At 46.0% G+C, this 22,439-nt stretch overlaps 1 protein-coding gene across 2 annotated transcripts in view; it reads left to right on the top strand.

Moving 5' to 3' along the window:
* Positions 1–22,439, top strand: part of MYRIP (myosin VIIA and Rab interacting protein) — a 219,562-nt gene that overhangs the window by 139,957 nt on the left and 57,166 nt on the right. For both annotated transcript variants that reach the window (XM_004676288.2, XM_012720627.1), the window contains exons 4-8: positions 3,134–3,270; positions 8,699–8,779; positions 11,364–11,461; positions 11,611–11,691; positions 14,478–14,618. In XM_004676288.2, coding sequence (XP_004676345.1) covers positions 3,134–3,270; positions 8,699–8,779; positions 11,364–11,461; positions 11,611–11,691; positions 14,478–14,618 — 538 coding nt within the window. The remainder of the gene's footprint in view (positions 1–3,133; positions 3,271–8,698; positions 8,780–11,363; positions 11,462–11,610; positions 11,692–14,477; positions 14,619–22,439) is intronic.

The following is a 22,439-nucleotide window of genomic DNA, read 5'->3' as shown; positions in this document are numbered from 1 at the left end:
GGCAGACCTCTCCTGACCCGCCCGCTGCTCCCCTCAGCAGTGTACTTCGTCGATCTGCCTGCTCTGCTCCCTGCTCTGTCTCTGGTGAATTCTCTCACCCTCCACATCTCTGGCCTGTACCCCAGTTCCGTATAAATAAATAAAATCTTTAAAAAAAAAATTTTAACGTCATTAGTTTTGTTCATTTGTAAAATACCCTTTTATTCTGTCGGGAAGCTCCTAAAATCTCACTGTCTTTGAGGATCTGAATTTTCATGAAGAATGTATAAGTGATTTTGCTGTGTTTTGTTTTGTATTTCATTTATTCTGCTTGGTAATTGGTAGGATCTTTTAACCTAAAGACATTTGCTTTACTTACTTGCATCAGTTTTCTACTGTTATGTCCTACTTTTTCCCCTTCTCCAGCACTTCCACTTCTCTCCCCTTCTGCAATCTTGTTAGATGCTGAACTCACTGAAACAAACTTCTATATCCCTTTCTCTCATATGCCTCATCTTTTTTACTCCTTAGTCTAAATTCTGGAAAAATTATATTGATTTCAACTTTAAATCTTCTGATAAATATTTTCACCAACCATCTGTTCTATCCCTAAGAAACCATAACTTATCTTCTGATTCTTTATGTTTCACATCACCCTTGTCTTTTTTTTTTTTAAGATTGATTTATTTGTGCATAGGGAACTGGGGTTCAGACTGCAGGTGCAGGTCAAGTGAGAGGATTCACCAAAGACAGAGCGGGGAGCAGAACAGGCAGATCAACAAAGTACATTGCTGAGGGGAGCTGCAGGCAGGTCAGGAGAGGTCTGCCGGACCATGTGGGTCACCTCTGGGGTAGAGATCTCACATGCACAGAAGAGGCTGCAGCCAGCTTGCAGTGCTGTGCTTTAACACACTGTGCCACCAGGGAGGGCCACCCTTGTCTTCTTATAGAGATGCAGTTCCTTTTCAAATCACTATTGTTATTATTAATTAGAATTGTAAAATAAATTTGTACTTTTTCAATTGAGGTACCTCTAGAATCCCTCCTATCAGGTATCCCACCATAGTGCACCCACCACTGAATTACCCATATCCTGCATTATACGCCACTGTGCCTCCGTCCCTCTTTGTTCTTCCATTCCCCTCTCTGGATGCTTCATTTCTATAGTCAGCTTTCAAGTGTTTGTTTTGAGCGTTTCTTTAGCTGAGCTTAGCTTGGGCTAAGCTATTTTTAGAACCCTGGGTTGTCTACATTTCCCTTTTTTAAAATTTTCACTCAGTTTGGAGGCCTCCCTGATGGTGCCAGAGATAAAGTCTCAGCACTATCTGCTATCACCAACCACTGCAGCATGAGTTCCATCACCAGCTGGTGCCTTCCCGCCAAGGAGCTGACCCACATGGCGCAGCAGACCTCCCCTGTCTCACCCACTGCTCCCCTCAGCAGTGCATATCAGTAGATCTGCCCATTCTGCTCCCCACTCTCTCTCTCTGGTGAATCCTCCCAACTCCCACATCTCTGGCCAATACCCCAATTCTTGTATGCATAAATAAATAAAAATAAATCATTTTTAAAAACTTCACTCAGTTTGCACTAGTTTTCTCATGACATTGGATTATTTTGAATGTCTATCCCCTGTCTGTTCATATTTTTTTTAAAACAAAGGACTTAGCTAATTAACAAAATAAATCAAAATGGATAAATTGTTATTCCCAGTAGGCCTCTGCTTTGGGGTTGGGTGCTGACTGAAAGCTCCCAAGTTTGTAAGCCATAGAGGAAGATGGCTTTGGGGTACATGAACAGGCTCTGGTGGGCAGGCATGTAGGGACTCCACCAATGCAAAATGAGGCGGGCTTCACTGCAAAGTGGCAACCCCTGCATCGAATTCCTTCTTTCCTCAAATACATTGCTCCATTTTATTAGAGAACTAGATTTTATCTTCAGCCAGGACAAAGCATCCTTGGACCAATTATCCAGTTGTTTGAGGCATAAAAGATTGAGATCACGAGAACTCACTATTCTCTATGTAACATTGAATTTGCTTTCTGGCTATTGGCTCACAGTCCAGTCCTGGTCTCTCTACCAATCAACTCCACAGTCGTAGTTCTTCCTCCAAGTCCCAGCTCTTTTATCTGTTTTAAAGGACAATGTTCTATTTCCTTTCGCTGTCACTCATTTTCAACTTTGAAGAAATTTGTCAAAAACTTCTGATTCTCATCTTTCATGAGCCTGCCCTCATTCCCATTCTTCGTTGTTACAATTTTTCTCCCCTTTGGATATCTTCTCACATTTTACTGGCATCTGAGGAGGAAGAGCAGATAAATATATGCTTTTTCTTCCATTGAATTAGAAGCCTTTATGTTCATTTTACTTTCCTAAATTTTCTGAAATGAGCATGCATTATTATATTCATACTAAGAAAAATACCAACAAAAGCTATTCTTGAAATGAGAGGGATTTAGGAACATGTCAGGCATAAAAGAGAAGCCTCTTGTCAGTGTTCCTACTGCCTATTACTATAGAGATCAAGAAACTGTATTTCTACAGGGCTCTAGAAGTAGATAATAGGAAACTGTAGGATTTTTGCTGTCGAGGCCAAATAGAAATAGCTCTCTATTTCTCCAAACTGAATAAGAAATGTTATTGCAGTAAGAGAGTTAAATATAAAGCCTGCTTTATATTAAACAGGTGCACATATCAGTGGCTTCAAATGGCAAGCAGCTACCAGCTCAGCTTTGATGTTGACTTGGGTGTACGGTCTTACCATTTGGGATCATTCGTGCATCTCCAGTAACTGGCAGTGGAGAGCTGTGCTCACCTGTCAGGAAGTTGGCTCAGTACTGGCTGTAGCAAGCAGAGTGATTGGGCAGGTATCCCTCATCATCTCCAGGCCAGCTTGAGCTGTTCACCTGATAACAGGCTGCAATGCTCACAAGAACAGCAAGAGAGGAAGCCACAGGTGTGAAGACACACAGCATCATATCCATCCTCTAACTGGTCAGAGCAAGTCACTGGGCCAGCACAGACCCACAGAGTAGAAATAAGCTCTGTCTCACTGGAAGGAGTTGCAAAGTATCATGGCGACTTTCACCATCCATCATTTAATAAGTCCTTTTTCACTCTAACTTTCTGTTTTCTAATTCTGTTTTTTCCTCAGGCTACTGAGGACACAGTCTCTGGAGTGGTTCTATAATAATGTGAAGAGCCGCTTTAAACGCTTCGGCAGTGCCAAGGTCCTGAAGAACCTGTACAGGAAACACCGGCTGGAGAGTGGAGCATGCTTCGACACTCTGGGTATGCACACTGCCTGCTGCCCTGGGATCCTTGGTGGCTAGCAGGACAGCAGACGGGCTGCCTGGATGTTGTACACTCCCTTCTGGCCAGAGAAAGTTGCCTAAATATCTGTTTCTGGTCAAGAACAGAAATATAAGGAAGTATCCAAAGATACTGTTCAGTTTTGAGTTTTTTGGCTCCAGCATCCCTCACAGGGCTGGATAGGATAGGAGACTCGAGAACCAAGGAATTTTTGCAACTTGTGGGCGTCTTAATTTTGGATACCTAAAAACTACCTTCCCTAATGATGAAAACACTGTAAAGTTGTCCTTAGAGATGCATTTCTAGATCTGCACTCAGAGGATGTGCTTGCCATTCCCATGCCAAAATTCTATTTTTACCAGGCCCAGAATTTGATATGAGGAAACTTAGAAAAGTAGCAAATTCCTCCCAGGAAGATTGAAGGATGACGTCTACCAATTGTTTTGATACAGTGAAGACAACCACTGTAATTAAATGCACAGTGATGTTCTTTAGTTATATTAGACCAGCAGAAAGAATAGGAATGCCATGCCCCCCCCCCATGTATCTAAACGAAGATATTATTTTTTTTAAAGATTTATTTTATTTATGTATATAGAACTGGGATACAGGCAAGAGGTGCAGGGGTGGTGAGAGGATTCACCAGGGGCAGAGTGGGGAACAGAACAGGCAGCTTGACGAGGTATACTCCTGAGGGGAGCAGCCGGCAGGCAGGTCAGGAGAGGTCTGCTGTGCCATGTGGGTCAGCTCCCTGGCTGGGGATCGAACTTGTGCTGAGACACCTGCAGCAAGCTTCACGCCTGCACTTTAACCCATTGTGCTACCAGGGAGGGCCTGGAAGATATTACCTTGCTGACATAGGTAAATGTTTTTTATCCATGAGAAAGAGAGAAGCAAAACCAAAAACAAACCCAAAGCTCATTTATTCCATTCAGACCTTTTTCACTGTCATTATTTCACATTGTGTTCTCAATAAAGTCTTTGGTCATGTCTTATCTAAAAATATGCCATTCCCTGAGACAAGGGAAAATGGGGTGGAACATTAAATACAGCCACATTAGGGCCTTTGTGGCTGTTAGAACCTTTGTCTTTCAAACTACTTGGGAAACCTGTAACTAGGAGAGCAAGTCCCAAGGTTTTCATAGACGATTTTTATCTTCTCTTTGCTGATTTTTCTAAAATTGTTTTCTCTCCGAATGGAGGACAAATAATCTAAAATAATATTGCTAATAGTAGCCTTTCAGCCCAAGAAATTCCAGAAAAGGATTGGCTCTCATTTGCAGCCTATCCCTTCTTTCCCCTGCTTTGCATTCTCCATCTGCTTTATACCCTTTTCTGCATCACCAGTTTCAAACCGCATAGCTGCCCTCTCCTGCTTGATGTGAAGTGAGGGGGAAGCAGCGCATGTGGAGAATCCTGTAGGACAAAGCACGATCGCCATTCCTTTTTCTTTCTCTCTGAGGCCCCACAGATGGAGCAAGTGGGCATGAATCCCAAGTGAGCCAGTTTAGGCTTTGAACTTTTCAAGTGTCATTTTCAAAAGAGGCTCATGTTCTGGGAACTGTCTGCCACCATCGCAGCAGATTGGAGTGCCGGGGACCACCACTTGTTTCTTCTGGACCTCAGTCACAGCTCTGACCACAATTGCATCCAGGTGGGGGATTACAAAGCCCCTTGCTTGCTGCCCACGTGTAGTAATGGCTATGTTTCCAGAGGGTGGCTTTGTGCCTGGCATGTTTCATGTCCTCAATATTTTGCCAGTTTGATCCAATCATAACTACACATTAGAATCACCTAATGTGTGATTTTGAAAAAAAAAAAAAAAATCCCAGGATCATCAAGTCAGTTCCTTCCAGATTGCTGGAGGTATTCCCAGAACAGATATTTTTTAGAGTTCCCTGTGATATCTCAAGGCACAGCCAAGACCAAGAACCTCAGCTAGAAGTTTACTGTGGTTTGTTAAGCATAATTCTGAATGTGTTCCATCTTCAGCTCCACCTAACGGTTCTTATTTCAAAAATGTAATGTGCAAGCTATAATCTTCAGTATCTGCACTGTGCAAGGCATGCACTATGCACCAGAACCCTGAGTGTAAACTCCTCTCCCCTATGACACATCTCCCCTTGCCCAGCATGGACAGCGGGGTTTGCCATGAAAGCACGCACTCAGCGCATTGAAAATTAATGGTTCGCAGAAGCTTATGGGTCACCCCCCATGTTCATCTGGTACTACGCTCCTCCTTCGGCAGCCCCCCCAAGTTAGCCTTCCTCTTCCTCCTGTAGCCTCTGTTGAAGCAACCAGTTCAGACATAAAGCGAGACCCATTACGTTGTCAGATAAATCACTTCCCAGCCTTTCAGCTAAGATTAAGTGTACCTTGTCAGATCACCTAAAATTCACTTATTGAGTCTGTGAAATTTTATTGAATACCTACTATGTGCCCGCCTGATTTAAGAAGGAAATTAGGGATGATAAAATTGGCAAGACCCTGCCTTCTCAGAGCCTATGTTAGAATAGAGAAGCCAGATAAGTAAATAAATTTATATAAAAAAATCAAGACCAGTGATAACTAGTGCCCATGTGACTTATCTGATAGATCCAGCACTGCAAGTCAACAGTTATTGTAAATAAAGTCACTACCTAAAAAGATAAAAATAGCTATTAACAATATAGTTAATCACCAGACAAATAATATATGCTTTTATTGAGTATTAGATAAATAAAATGGGAAAAATAAGCCCCCCTGTTATTAATTACTATTCTATATGTTTCTAACATGATTATTGAAGTCTGTCATGTCTCTTACCTTCATTTTGACTGACATATGTCTTTTGCAAATGCTGAGTTGTGTGAAATCAGAGGTTCTTCAGACTCTGAATATGGTGACTTGATGCCTGACAGCTGCGTCAGTGCTTCCAGTGCTGTTCAGTTGCTTTCTGTCCTTGGGAAAATCAGACCATCCTAAATAACCCCCAAACACTCACCTATATACACACGTCAAAGGAAACAGGAAGTGGTATTGTTCTAGAAGATTTAAAACTATGCAAGACCAAGCTCTGCTCGGCTCAGAATCCAGATGCTTTCAGATCTCCTCTTTCTTCACACTCCTACCACCTTGCCTTGCCCATTTTATCAGCAAGTGGTCCTACCCCCTCCTTTGAAGGTCAGCAGCCCACACCAGGCAGGGAATTCCTTGTGTGTCCCTTTGGCTGCTATCTGAGGCCATCCAACCCCTTTAGCTGCAGCCATGAGGCACTGCAGCCCCCCCCCCACGCCCCCCTTCCCCCCAACTCCTTCCCTCATTCTCCCCACTAGACCCATGTCACCCTCCAGGACTGTCTCAAGGTCACTGGTTCTTTCCTTCTTGCCCATCCAGTCCTTCATCTGGCTCCTTCTTTTGATTTTCAAATAGCCAAGTGCTTTCAGTTTCGCCACACCCCCACCCCACCCAGGCAGTCTCCTCCACTTCCTGCCCTTCCCTGTTCTTCCATCACAAGGACACTCCAGAGAACAGGTACTCTCAGGTTTTATATTCTCTGCCCCTCCTCTCCCTAGATCAACTGCCCTCGTCCACTCTTCCAAGCCATTCTGCAGACAGCAGCCAGAGTAGCTTTCTGAATCACAAGCCTGACCAGGTCATCTCTGTGAATACTTTACTGGCCTTACATAGCTGTTGCCTCAAAAATCCAAACACAAATGTGATGCTGTGACCTGTGTGTACCCTGCCACCTCCACTATGGTCTGCTCTGCCCTGGAGTGCCCCACCCCCATCCCACGCTCCCTACACCTGGCTGATCCCTCCTCATTGATCATTTTTCTCTGCTGAACACCCCACTATTCTGTGAGCCACCCGGTCAGGACACTCAACAAATCTGTACTTTTATATTTACGTGAGTCCTTGATTAATGAATTCTTGCCCACTGGACTATAGAGTTCATCAACACAGTGAGGTTTTCTGGCTTTATTTATCAATGTAAACTAACACCCAGCCCAGGGCCAAGGACCTAGTGGGCGCTTGTGAAATATTTGCTGGATGAATGAATGAATGTTGTATGTAGCCATGTCAAAGTGAAATATTTGTACTTAGCTGAGAATGGTAGAAACAACATAGCCCAAAACCTCATTATACTTATTTTTTAATGTTATTGAAACACTGTATATGATTCAGATACTGGATTCACCTCCTCAGATGTATGTCCCCACACCACACTCACCACCAAAGCATTTAAGGAAACTGAAACCCAAGTAGACAAGGTCACTTCTTCAAGGTCATGGAGTTAAAAAAGTGGAATTCCAGTCTTTCAAAAATCTTTTCCAAAACACAAACACAGAAAATGGTAGATGGCCAGACTGCACATGACCAGCCTGTTTTATAAAGGTAATAGTCTGCTAAACCCACTACAAATAGCCACAAAACTGACTTTAACATAACGCATGGGACCCCATGACAGCCCATCACAAAAGTACAAGATGCATTAGGTGCCTTGAAAGTCTGTTGCTTTTTTGGCTTGGCATCAGCACAATTTGCCCCCTTATGAGTTGAGACATATAGACCCATATTTATTTTCTGGAGTCTATCAAACTTTCTTCAACTAGCCTCCGATTCAATAAAACAAAAGTTGAGCTACCTACCATCTAAGTGCTTCCTTAAGCACTAGAAATATAGTATGTTGATTTTTTTTAAAAGACCATCACTGCCCTCAAAGATTGCATTTGATGAACTCACATATGAACACATGTAGTTAAAATCCCCAGGTTAAAAAAGACTAAGCCAACAGCTATTCCCAGCCTTGAACTAAGACTGCTGTTGTACACTCAACTGAGTGAAGACCGAAGAAGCAGCTGTGAGCAAGCCTTAAGAGATCTGATGTCTTCTTTGGTCTCTTCTACAGAAGAGAATGGTTATAATTGAATCATCAGCTGAAGCAATTATTTGGGTTGATGCTTATGAACGTCAGAAATGTCTCATCCCCATCATAAGGAGACTGCTATTTACTAGAAAATTCCAGATTTTCTAGTAAAGAAGTTGAGTGTCAGAAAAGTAAAGTAACTTGTTCACAGTCACATGATTAGTAATTTGCAAGTCCTGGAATTGGCCTCACATCTCCGACTTCATTCTGTTGTTCTGTCATTTCCTCTAAAGAAGGTGCTGCAAGCAAGTTGGGACACAGAACAGCATCACTATACCAGAAACTCCTGGATGAGAAGGAAAATGTGATGGGTCAAAAAGTGCAGAATTATTATAGAACCCAGCAATTCCCTAAACCTATTTTCAAGGCTAACTTAATCTAAGTGGGTGATGTCCATCTGCAAGTTCAGTGACACACACTTTTGTGCTCACTAAAGACCTGGATAATCATTCTCTCCTTTCTTCCCTCTCTCTGTCTCCCTCACTCTCTCCCCTCTAGGCGGAAGCTTATTTGAAGCAAATCTTGAGAATGAAGGAAGTATTTCCGGAAGTGATTCGACATTTTATAGGCAGTCAGAAGGTAAGTTTGTTTAAGAGTTTACCACTAAGTGGAAAGGGGAGGAATAGAAAAACCTTCAGTGTTTGGGCCTCCCCATTGCTGGTAAAAACTCTGAATATAATGACTTGTTGCTGTGCTGGGGTATCTAGGAGTCTTTTTATTGCCATTTATATGACTTCACCCTCAAAATAGGTGAGTACATCCAAGGTGTGGCTTGGAGAAGTGCATTTCTTATCTAATCACCAAGTGCTTTCCAATCAATTAGCAAATCTCCTTCTAGAAGTGGAACATAACAATCAGTGCAGTCACTTATACAATGCATATTAAGATATTCCTTTAAGAATGTACTGTGTACTGATTAACTTCTACTTTTTATAGCAATGTAACTGTCTTCTTAAAGCAGAGGTTAAACACAAAATAAATGTCTGACATCAAGAACAACCTTCCCCAACATGTCAACTCCTCTGAAGTTGAGTGTTGAGAACAGGGAAGTCCCAGTGTCTCCCTGGTTCTGCTGCATTATCTAAATTTTTCCAGGGCCTGCTGCACACCATCATGTGATTTCATGCACTGCACCTGTGGCTGATCCTAAAACACTTAGCCTTGGCTTTAGCCCAGAGGAATGCTTGACCATCACACCTACGGAGCCTCTAAGTACATCCTAAGCAAGCCCCTCGGTCACACAGGCCAACCCATGAAGAGTTATTTTTCCCTGAACATCCATCTCCCCTTCCACCTAAGTTCTGTCAGCTCTGGTTCTAATCCTGTCCTTTCCTTTCTATTCTGTGGCCCATGTTCTGAGTGACTCCCAGCTCACAATGCTGTTAATAATTTCAGTGACCACCCCTGTCTGAGTTCTCCAGAGAAACAGAATCAGTAGGAAACATGCACATACACACACACACACACACACACACGCACGCACGCACACACACAGGTTTACTTTAAGGACTAGGCTCACAGAATGATGGCACCTGGCAAACCCAGAATCTATAGACTAGGTCAGTTGGCAGGAAACTCAAGTAGATCGATGCTTCAGTCTTGAGGGACAATTTCCCTTCTGGGAAGCCTCAGATTTTGCCATTAAGGACATGAATTGATCAGTTGAGTCCCGCCCACATTAGAAAGGGTAATCTCTTTTACTTAAAGTTGACTATTTGTCATTAGTCACAGCTACAAAATACCTTTTAGCAGTACCTAGAACAGCATTTGACTAAACATTGGGGCATTGTAGTCTAGCCAAGTTGACTCATAAAATTAACCATCCCACCCCTAACTGCTCTTCTGTACTTTTTCTCTCTGCCTCTGCCTTCTTATCCTCCTCCACACCCAGAGTTTTTCTCTGAAAAACTGACAGAGCTCTCACTTTCAGCCAAAGCACCTTCAGTATTCTATTTCACCCTCACCCAAAACCATAAACCTGGCATCCAAAGCCATTCTGAGCATGGCTTCAGGCTTGGATTTCCAGACATCTGTGGAACTTGGGTGATACTCCTATCACAGGTCCACTGCATGTCCCACCACAGTTACTATGCACCTGAACCCCCAGTGGCTTGGATCACTCAGGAGAGACATGGTTAACTTTGATTCAGTGACAGTGGTGGACCTCATCTGTGAAAAATACACCAATGGCAGACGCAGTGTCTGTCTTAGAAGCACTTAGTACGATGGTTGCTTAAATTTTATAGACTATAAACATCGGGACACTGTGTATGAAATCAGCCACTCTGCCATGTGCAGAGCCCTAAACTGGGGTGCTCCATGTACCTGTCATGGCTAGCCTGCTAGGTACTCATCAGCTAGTGAGATTGTTTTGACTGCAGTGGGATTAATTTGGAGAATTTATTATGTTTGCCAAATGCCACATTCTATCTGCATTTTGTTTTTAGAAATCTAAGAAGCTTGAATTTAATTTTTTTAATTGAGGGATTGATTCATTAATGAATCGCTGTATTTACACCTTGTCTCATTCTACAGAGAATTTGAGGCAGCTTTCAGGAGATTTGCATGTGCTAAACAATGTGTGACTAGGGGATTATAAATGGAAATGGGTTGAGATTGGGTAAAAGGAGACCTAGTGTACAGCCCTTGTAGACCTACATTCTTGTGCCTGACCTGAACTAGGCTGCAGGGGCAAACTAAGACAGATAGTCGAGATGCTCATTTTCAAGTAAGAAGCACAAATCTGGCACTCAGGGGCCACAGACATTCCTAAGCACTTTGCTCTTAAAAAAAAAAAAAAACAAAAAAAAAACCTGTGACTTGTTGACTTGTGGCAAATTCTTTGTCTTGGGGAAGTGCCTCCCCTTGGTTGCCTTATGGGAAAAATAGGAAATGTTCACTACAAATACAGAACCATTATATTTGTGGTTTCAGTCATGTCAGCTTGTATTTCTCTCCCTTTGTGGTTGAAAGCAAGGGTTTTGGAGACAGACTCCTGAATTCAAATCTCACTTTTCTCACTAACACAGGTATGTATACCCATGGGCAGGTTTAGAACTAATTCCAGAGCCCCAGAAAGATATGACTGCACGAGCTGAAAGGGACAGTCATTTTACTTGTCGTTCTCTTTCAGAAAGTGGTCTGTGTTCTCTTTTCTGTCTAGGTCATAGCATGATGGACACATTAGCTGTTGCCCTACGGGTGGCTGAAGAGGCCATCGAGGAGGCAATTTCCAAAGCAGAAGCCTATGGGGACAGCTTGGTATGAAATTCTCCTTCCCCCTTTCCCCCCACCACCCCCACCTAGATAGCCATCTTGACTAGTCTGTGCCCAGCCCTCCCCACATTTGTGGTCAGGACTCCCAAAGGCCAGGACACCCTCAGCATGGCCGTGCTCTCCCCTCTGTGCAGGACAAGCAGAATGAGGCCAGTTACCTGCGGGACCACAAGGAGGAGCTGACAGAGGAACTGGCCACGACCATCCTGCAGAAGGTAGGTGCGTCCTGGTGTCCAGATGGCTGCGATTTACTGTGTGGCCAGGACCAGGGCTTCTGGTGAGCTGAGGAGCAGCCAGGGGCACCATCACTGCCTAGTGCACACTTCTGAGACTCCTCCCAGGTGCCTTATGCTCTGAGGGTTAATGCAAGGTTGCATTGCTCTGCAAAACCTAAGCAGAGGAATTGAAGTAATTGTTTTGGGAACTGACTAGTGGGTAAAGAACCACAACTCAGCACTGAGCAGGCAGACAACACCCTGGCTCCGTGTTTCCTAGTCTGTGTATGTGCGTGTGTGTGTGCACACTGCCCTTCTCACACTTCTCAAATATTCTCTTGCTGAAGATTTGCTTTCCCACTCCATGCCCTAAGTTGTCCCTTACATGGTATAATTAGTTCATTCCTGCTGAGAAACCTACCACCCCCAAACTCTGTGACTTTAAATAAGGATTATTTCTGTGTTCCACAATCAAGTCTTCACCCCAAAGGGGTACCCTGCAACGCCATTTAGTGCTGGCATTAACTATTGATACTTGGCGTTAGCACCAACCTTATATGGGAAGGGCTCAGTCCCGTGGACTCCCCCACTCAGACACTAAACACAAGTCTCAGTTACTCCTAAGTTACTGTATTTCTGTCCAGCCTACCATAGAATCAGGGGTTCCTAGGACCCCTACGCCCCCTAAGGTTGGAGAATTTACTAGAACAGCTCACAAAACTCAGGAAAGCACTATATTTATAATCACTGGCTTGTTGTGAAGTGTAACAGTGAAGCATTACAGAGGACCACAAGATCCCTGAGGGGCCGAGTGCTTCTGTGCCCGCTCTGTATGCACGGCCTCCCAACACATCCACGTGTACACCTGCCAGGGCTCCTTGTTTCTGAGATTGTATTGAGTCTCAAGAAATCAAGATTGATTAAATCACCACCCACCATCCCTCTTCTCTCTCTAGAGGCTGGGAGCGGAGCTGAAAGATCCAACCTTCTTTTTTTTAAATAAGAAGGAATCGATTTATTTATTTGCTTTTGATTTTTGTGTAGAAGAACTGGAGTGTAGACCAGAGGTGCAGGGTGGGGGATGAGATGAAAAGATTCACCAGACACAGTAGGGAGCAGAACAGGCAGTTCTTCTGAAATTCACTGCTAAGGAGAGCAGCTGGCAAGACAGAAAAGGGGGCTGGGCCAGAGGTGGGAATGAAACTCAGACTATAGAGATGATAGCCCTGAGACTTAGGCCACCAGGGAGGTCCCTTCCTTTTCTTTTTTAATCACGTGATTGGTTTTTCTGGCAACCAGATTCTGTCTAGCTAGTGGTCTCAGAAGTCATGTCGTTTGCTTAACAAAGATTCTGCTATCATTCAAAGAGTCCCAAACTTGGAGAATTAAACTAAACATTTTTATTCTGCCACAGTTTCCTTCTAGCTTGTGCATCTGCTGTGGCGCCATCCAATTCTGACATTATATGTTCACTCCATGGTCTGCCTGAAGACACATCAGCTACTCATGGCCATGATCAAAGCACAGGAGAGGAGAGAGGAGCCAGTAGTGTCTATTAAGACCCAGTGTTTAGCCCTGACACTGTAATGACTCCCTCCTTACATATGTCATGGTCATAGCAAGGCACACCATCACCTCAAAAGCAAGGGTGTGTGTATGTGGTATGTGTGGTGGTGGGGGGGGGGGCTGCAGGAACATGACAAAGAACTGTGTGCAGGGAGAATTGAACAAACTCAATCTTCCTTTTTGGTCATAATAATGCATGCCCCTTCACATGTGTGCACACTCACCCCATCCAAAGACCCCAAGTGTCTCCTCTAACCACAGCTCAAAGTATATCCAACCCAAACTCAGCTCCTTTCAAGCTGGAGCCCTATGAAGTCTACACTCACATGCAATAAGTCATCTTACCCCCCACACACAGGTTGCAATACCAAAAACCCGAAAGGAAAACCCACCAGCTACAAAAATGGGAGGCACAGGAGGTCACTGGTCCATAACGATTCTAAAATCCCACTGGGTACCTGTGGCCAGATCCCTACTCTGGAGGTGGGGAATATGCCTCAGACCCCCAGTCTGCCCCTGGACAGAGCACCTCAGCTTATTCCTCTCCTTAGCTCTAGACCTTCCTTTTCATCATTCTGTTTGAGCTAAAAAGACTTTGAATATGTCCATCTTGACAGTTCATCGGTTTTCTTGGCTAATTGCTGTCTGTGGGAAGTTGGGAACCCAGGAACATTGTATAAATGGGCTCATTAAATCCAAGTGACTGAGCCCAATTTAACAAAAGGTGCAAACGAGCTAAGCCATCCAAGAGGATTCTTGGCATCTGCTCCCTTGTTGGGACTTCCAGATGCTTCCTTACAATCAGAGACTCTGGATTTGAGATCCAGCTCCACTGTGCATGAGCTGAATGTCCTTAACTGATAATATAACCTCTCTGAGCCTCTTTCCTTTCTGTAAAATTGGGAGAGATGTAATATGTGTGTCTTGGAATTATCTGGAGGATTAAATGTGATAAAGCACCTATGGTGTCTAGCACAGAGCCTGACATGTGGTAGGCACTTAATAGATAGTTGTTAGCATCATAGATTTATAAACTATAAAGTGCCATTGAATGTTCGAGGCTATGCTATCCTATCATAGACAGATCTGAAGGAAGCTGGTATTCTGCTGAAATTTTCTTTCCTGGCTAAAAATCACCCCCCAAGATGGTTCCACGCATTCCACATAACATCAGAGGCTTCTCAGTGATTGTCCCCCTTTGCCACCCCCCACCCCCCCAGATCATAAGGAAACAGAAGAGCAAATTCGAGCAGCAAGTGGAAGAAGAGCCGGTGTGGCCACAGCCCCGGAGCTGCAGGATGAAGGCAACCGACGAGACCACAGTCTCCCCAGGAGGCCGCTGTGCCTCCACCCCACTCTGGGTGAGTCCCCTTGGGTCTGCCCCCCAACAGCACAGAAATGGGCACACACCCCCAAGCCATCTGGAGCTGACCCAGGCAGTATAACGCGTCCTAAGGAAGGGTGTGGGGAGAAACTGAAGGAAAGTGTCAAGTAGGTCTGGGAGGGAGAAGAGAGGGAGAATAAACCCAGTGGACTGGAGAATATGGAAAAGGGTTTTTACACAGAGACCGATGTGGGAAAACTGAAGTTGTCCATGGGCATTTTAAAATGAGAGTTTAGTGGAAAGAAATAGCCTCGTGAGGGCCATGTGTGTTCTCACAACCTGGATCATTCACTTGATGAAACGGAGACGTGGCAACCGGAGAACGGCCATTTCTCACATCGCAAATGACCAGGAGGTCATGGCCGGATTGGCCTCTGTGTCTGTGTCCCTGAAATGAGCACAGCGCCCTTTCCAGAGCAGGGCCCACGCCCACGTGTGTCTGTGGTGGAGTCGCCAAGCCTATGATATCCTTGGCTTCTGTGGAAGTCGCCCCGACAGCAGACACAGAATGTGGGGATGTTGATGGCTGACGGCAGTTGTGCTGGGCCTTCTGCTCAGAGGTTCAGCTGAGAGGGGGCCTCATTCTGCTGGCTGTAGGTGCCACCGTCATAGCAACTTGCCACTGGAAGATCAGACCCAAGAAAGGCAACGTACAGTGTTACTCCACCCCTGCCAGGGGTTCCATGAAGTTCACCTCATGGGGACAGGTTGGGAAGGTGTACCTGCAGCTCCAGACCAGGCCTGTGGCCTCCCCTGAAGGCACTGCCCACGTCCTCCTCAGCACCTGACGCCTGGGGCTAGCCACGGTTTCCGGGGCTTCACCAGAGAGGAGCGTCACTGATTTATTGGCAGCAGCTGCCCTTGTCCACATGCTGTCAACTTGTTTTACTGCTGTTGTTGTGCACCCAGCACCAAGGAGAACAAAACAAACACAAGTCTCAGGGCCTGTCCTTACGCACTGTATAATTTGGTTAGCAGAGCGGGAAGGCCACGAGCCATCCACTGTTGTGCACTCTGTTGAAAGGGGGAGCCTAGAAGTGGAACAGAAAGTGGAGGAGGCAGAGCGCTGTCCCTCTGAAGACGCCTCGCTAGCTCAGGCCTGCTGCTCAGGCCCAGGCAGCGTGCACAGCCCGCTTTGGGGAGTCCCCCTGAGATAGTCTGTGCAAACTGAAAGAGTCAGTTTCAGAGCTGTTCTAGGAATCCTTGTAGACCCCGGACTCAGCCATGAGCCGAGGGTCCGAGGCAAGTACAGGGAGCTTGGGGTCTGCCTGCGGCATTTCTGGGGCGTGTTTCTGCATTTACCCTTAAGGTGACCCTGAGCAACCGGTTAGTTCCTGTCTGTGATGTAGGGGTGATAAAACCTGCCCCAAAGCATGGCTCTGAGGCTCCTGCTGCACTCAGCACCATCTTTATCAAGCTTCTGTTTGGATCAGGGTGTGGTGCTAGGTGCTGCTGAGATGGGTCCCAGGGAGACTGTGGATCCATCACGACCTCTACGCAAGGCTCTCTTGTTTCCAGAGCAAGAGGCTAGAGGGAGAGAGAAGCTGGGCAGGTAAATGGAGCGTCAGAGGCACAGTCAGGAAAGCCTGCCCTCAGAGGGAACCTGAAATTAAGGTTTGAAAATGAGAAGCTGGGAGCAGTGGGGGGAGAGCCGTTCCACGAGGGAACAGCACACATGGGGGCCTGAGCAGGAAGGACTTTGTACTCAAGGGACTGGCAATGTCACGTGTCTGGTGACTAAAAGGGGCAGAGTGGCAGGTGACTCAATGGGATGTGGGTGCTGGACACTTTTTTCTTTTATCATTTATTTTTACATCATTTTGTGCCTTTTTTCATTTGGTTGTAATCCCCGTAGACTTCCCACCACCAGCTCACCCCTGTGCCATCACCATAGTCCCATGCACCTTTCCCACCCCGTTTTTTGATCCCATTCCCCACTCCACCCCTGTAAAATGTCTCTGGTATATAGTTGCTCATTGTTTTTCAGTTTTCTTTATTATAATTGCTTCCTCCTCCCCCCCCACCCCCACCCCCAGTCCTTTACACTCCTGCTATGAGTGAAACCCTCCGGTATTTTTCCTTTTCTTTCTGGCTTCTTTCACTAAGCACGATCCCTTCCAGCTCCATCTATGTTGCTGCAAAGGGCATGAGTTCATCTTTTTTGATTGCTGAGTAATATTCCATTGTGTACCACATCTTTTTGATCCAGTCATCCACTTTGAACATAGTTGTCAGCCTTCGCTAAATGCCATTCATTGTATTACCTTATCTCCACATTCCCTCACCAGGGTCATTGTGGCCTCAGGGAGCTCTTTAAGTTTCCAGTCCTCACTAGCGTTTCCATCAGCAGGGCTCCAGGCCCAGAGAGCAGCTGGCCCCCTAGCGGTCATTTATAGCTCCTAGCCAGGCCCCACTGGCCAGGCCCTCATGGGTGCCCTCTCCCTTCCTCCCACACTCAGCCAGGTGGTGTCTTCTTGCCTCTTCTGCTCACTCAGCTTCACAGAGGCAGACAGCTCCTTCCTGGACCCCATGCCGCTTCCCCTTGCTGAAGAGATGTCACTCTGCCCATGTTTCCTCTTCCAAACAGTTCTGCAAACCCACGAGCAAAGAGGCACAGGAGTCACCCTAGAAAACCAATTAAAACAGCAATAGTACAGGTGGTCATCTCCAGGAATAACCTGTGACCTGTGCCTTTCCCCTTATAGACTTTATGGGCTCAGGCTATTTGTACGTATTCTTCCCCTAGATCCACCTGAGCATACCCCGCATTATCCCCACTTCACAGCGGAGTAAACCTAGGTCTTACTAGCTGAGCCCTTCCTCACAGGGAACCTCTGGGTATGAAGCACCGACACTAGCACCAGTCTCCTTGCCACACCTGCGGTGAAAGCTGGGAACAGTCTGCTGCCCGTGGAGACCAGCTGCTGTGTGTCTTTAGAGAGGTGGGACAGAGGCGGTCACTCACGAGTCTCCACAGTGGGCACGATAGTGCCTGGGACTGCAGGACCATTCCTCAGAACAGCAGAGGCTTTGGCCAGCGCCTCCATCAGGCATCAGCCCAGAGAAGCTCAAAATAAACAGCAGTGACCCTTCCCTGGGGGCCGGCTCCTTGGATCTCTGGGAAGAGCCTGTCCACCTAGGACACCTGCCCAGGGCGGTTTGCACTGAAGGAGCCATTTGGAAGCAAAATCAGAGTAGCACAGGATTCCCATTTGGTTTGCTAATGCAAACACTTCTTGGGGTTTTATTTTTTCATCAGAAAATCTGTCTTAGCCCACATCTGCCGCCTGCACAGCAGAATCTTCACCGCAGCAGCTTTGAACGGCAGCTTTGGCACCAACATAGACAGAGCTGACTCATTCCTTACCTTTTATCCTGAGGCAAGTGGAGAATGTGATGTCTCCTAGATTTTGATACAAAGTAAGGCCCAGTGGAAGTCCCTCTCTGACTCTGAAGTATCTTTTGAGTTTCTGAGCTACAATACTTTGCAAGCCATGTCCACCTTTCCCCGGGAAAGGAAGCCATGCGAACATGCAGGCAAGAGGGAGAGAGAGAGAAAGGGAGAGTTTCTGGAGGGGGACACAAGCACCTCCAGAAAGGACAAGACCATCAGCTGACTCTGATTACTACAACTCTTGTCCTTCACATTGACACTTGCTGGAGGGGTTCTATTCTGTCATCTCCCTGCAAGCTCTCCCCATGCCATGATTTGCAATAAGCAAACAGTGTTTTGTTTTTGTTTCATTTTTTTTTTTTTTTGAGTGGCCCCAATTGCTATGTGCTTGTTTTTAACTTAGTAGCTAAAGATTACCAGATGGAATAGGGAGTCCAATTGCATGAGCAAAAACAACACTCGTGGGCCTGCACGCACCTTGTTCTTTACAAGTCTGTAGCGGTCACAACCAGATTCAGCAAAACAGCTATATAGTAATAGAAGTTCCAACACTAATATAAAGACTGTTTAACTATTGTAGCTGGGTCTGAAGAGGGACTTAATTATGTTGTATTGTGGCCCTGGGCCCCACCATTTGGCGGGGAACATCTGGCAGCTTCTTTTCTGAGAGGTGAAAACAGAGTTAAATTTCCTTTGCTTAGTTTAGGAAATTTTCCAAGATGAAAGATAACTTTCACCAGCTCTTACAGAAAGCTGAAATCAAGTTAAATCTAAATCCAGATGCTACCGTTTGGTTAAGCATTTTTTGGAGATGAGCAAAATGGTAGGAGGCCAGCTCTTGAGGAAGGGGCAATGATAGTTTTGACAAAGGATGGCTTTGACTGGACTGGGGCAGCCCCTTGTTCACACCCCCGGCACTACAATTTGGAAAGTGGAGCCTTGCATGACTTAGAGCTACTGTCTCTCTGATGGCTTGGTGGAACCCCAGGGTCAGGCTTCATTCAGCCCCTGGGCAGTGCTCACTTGGGGTGGACTGGTTCTGGCCCAGGGTGCAGGTGATGCTGATGCAGGAACCTATCCCATCCCCCCTTCCTAAAAATAAAATAGTTTATTTTTACATATTTTTGTGCATTTTTCCATCTCAGTTGCAATCCCCTTGGGTTTCCCATCACCAAATCACCTGTGTGCCATCACCATAGTCCAGTGCATTTCCCTCTCCCCACTGCTTTTGATCCCATTCCCCACTTGACCCCCACAAAATGTCTCTGGTATATAACTGTTCATCATTATCACTATTTTATAACCTGTTCCATTATATTCCTGCTATGAGTAAAACCATCCGGTATTTTTCCTTTTCTTTCTGGCTTATCTCACTAAGCATGATCTTTTCCAGCTCCATCCATGTTGCTGCAAAAGACATGTGTTTCTTTTTCTTGGTTGCTGAGTAATATTCCATTGTGTATATGTACCACATCTTTTTAATCCAGTCATCCATTTTTGGGCATTTGGGCTGTTTCCATGTCTTTCCAATTGTGAATAAAGCAGCAATAAACATGGGGGTGGAGGTATATTTTTGAATCAGTGTTTTTGTGTTTTTTGGGTAGATACCTAGGAGTGGGATTGCTGGGTCATAGGGAAGCTCCATGTTTAGCAGTTTGAGGAACCTCCAAACAGCTTTCCATAGTGGTTGTACTAGCAAACAGCATATTTTTATCAACAGTATCAGTCAGAAAGGTGAGAAAGCTTTTTCTTCAACCACACTTGTCTTCATGCGGAACTGCCCCACACAAAGTAGCATGAAGCTGAGAATAAAGAAGTTCAGGATCCATCTGGGGTTCTGGTAATTTGTCCCTGGGAACAGTCACTGCCCTGTGCCCCTTCCTGATTGTCAGTGGTCATTTCAGTGCTGGCTTTGAGCCAGCCCAGCACTGGGCATGTGGTGATGCCCCCAGGCCTGGGTCCCTGCTGACTAGTGCCAGGTGTGTACAGGGGCAGGGAGGTAGCAGCCTGGGCTTGACTCCTTTCTCTCTGGTCCTCAGGATACCTGGGAAGGGAGGAGAATATATTGCTGGAGGTTCCACAAAACAGTGGGATCCCCACTCTGTAGATGGCCACTTTTAGCTCCTGGTTTGGCTGAGAGAAAAGCGCTGTGATTAGGGCTTTTTACAAAGATTATTATCTGGAGGGAGAGCTTATGTACTACCCAGCCCTCCGCCCTCCGCAATAAGAATCCACTGATGCCTGGCTAGTTGGATGATGTTTAAAAAGACATAATTCTAGCTGTTCTAGGAACAAGGAAGCCAGCACACCCCCCTGTTTGAATGATGAAATAGTTTCTCATCCCATCCCATCTGGCTCCAGCATCCACAGTAGCAGACCAGCAGCGCAAAGTAACCGTCAGTGCCACACTGAGCCAGGTATACCACAGAGGCTTACAGGAAATGATTGGACCCCTCCTTGTGCCCTGGACTCTCTGCCATGTTTCATGCCTCCTTTCATCCCTGTCTCTGCCTACTGCCCTCCTCTCTGGCCTTCATACTTCCATCTGCAGTCCCACCTGTTGTACCCCCAGCACGGACACTGGCCTGACTTCTCTCGCCAGGCTCCCTAGCCCATGACTTCTAACCAGGCCCTCAGCATGGGCATCCTGGGCTTTCCAGGCATGGAACTTCTAGGGGACAAGAGGGGCCTTCCTCAGATGCTGCTTGCAGAACAGCTGGCCATACCACCAGCCCTGTGCACGAAGCCCATACTCCCTCAACACACCAAACACTAGGGCCAGCTCTGCCCCTGTGTGAAAGACCACATGCAGGACTGAAGGGCTGAGAAGACTGGCCCTGGCCCAGGCCACCATGTTGTACACCTGCAGGAGCCCCCATTCCTGGGCAATACAGTGCCCATGATTCTTCAAAGCCCCCTGGGGTTGTGCAGGGGCCACCCAGGGGTCTCTGCTCAAGGGATCTAGAGTGGACCCTGCACATCTGTGCACAAAACAAAAGCCCCGGTGGTACCATGAAGCTACTGTGAGGAGACCTCCCTCACCCATAGACCTTGGGAGCTCTGAACCTGGGGCCCCCTCCTCCATTGCTTCCTCCTTTTCCCTTCGATCAGAATTCCAGAACAGGAGCTTAACTGCAAAATCCAAATGTAATCCATCCCCACTCAGACATTTCTCATCTGTTTGCTTGAAAGAATTCAGCGTGATTCCTCTTTTAATTTCCTCCCTTATTGTGTGGCTCTTTCCAATAGTGGGTCAGCGCAGTCAGCTTCCAAAGCTTTAATGTGCAATATCCTAAAAATGCACCCAAGCAAGGGTGATAATTCATCAGATGCCTGTCTCTTTGGATATTAAAGGGTATCTCCATACTAATATGCGATCCTACTGATCCTGACGATGACAGTGAGGGGGGGCAGGCATTCGCACGCCCCCGACTAAGACCCAGCTCTGGCTCTGGCTCATCTCCTAGCCCTTTCTGTTTTTCTCGGTGTTCTCTCATTGGGATGCTGCCATCCCTTACATTCACTGTCTCCTTTTTTAGTATAGAGCAAAAATATATCTTTATTATTGGTCTAATTATTGGATTGACTTTAATTGACTTTGCATCTGATCCTTAAAATACAAAAGCTACGTCTAGTTGTTTATTTATATAATCACTACTATGGGTCACTCTGCCCCCAAGTGCCTGATACTGAAAGTATTCTCTCTCTGTTTGATGGTGTGGGGTCCTTGAGAGCACAGACTACTTTGAAGCCACAGTCCGCGCCTCAGAGAGCCTGCCCTGTTGGCGATGATGATCATGGTAGCAATCACAGCAACAACACACCCAGAGGTGGAGCAGAACAGTGATGCTCCCACACCAGCTACTGCAACAACAGAATATAAAAGAAGTGGCTGATGATTTCATATGTTTTTCCCCAAACTTCAATCATCTGGTCTGGGTGGAAGTCCCACTGGGTTACACATTTGAGCCAGGAGCGGAGTCCCAGGCTCTCACAAAGGCTGCTGGGCACTGTAGCTAGGGGCCTGGAAGAGGATGGACTTGGAGCCAGGCAGAGCCAGTTCAGACCCTCTGCCCCCGACACCTGTGTGCTGTGCACAGGACTCACCCAGCCTCAGTGAGCCCAGCCAGCGAGGCGGAGAGGTCGTGTCTCCTGGCTTGGTGAACGAGCTTAGTAAGTGCTGCTATTTTGACTCAATATTTTTTGAATACCTTCTGCGTACCAGGCTTGACACTGGCCCTCTACATGAGGAAACAGGTTTTAAGCAGTTGAAACCCCTCTCCCCCCAGACAGCACATAGCAAGAAGAGTAGGCAGACTCCCTACCCAACATACCACCCATTAATTATTCCCTAGAGAGTTAAGAGGAGGGACCTGTTGGAAAACTCAGATGCTTAGTTCCATC

The sequence above is a fragment of the Condylura cristata genome, unplaced genomic scaffold (genome assembly GCF_000260355.1).
Source record: "Condylura cristata isolate star-nosed mole 26May11 unplaced genomic scaffold, ConCri1.0 scaffold00004, whole genome shotgun sequence".
In the NCBI taxonomy this organism is placed as follows: domain Eukaryota; kingdom Metazoa; phylum Chordata; class Mammalia; order Eulipotyphla; family Talpidae; genus Condylura; species Condylura cristata.
This window is presented reverse-complemented; position numbering and strand designations above follow the sequence as displayed.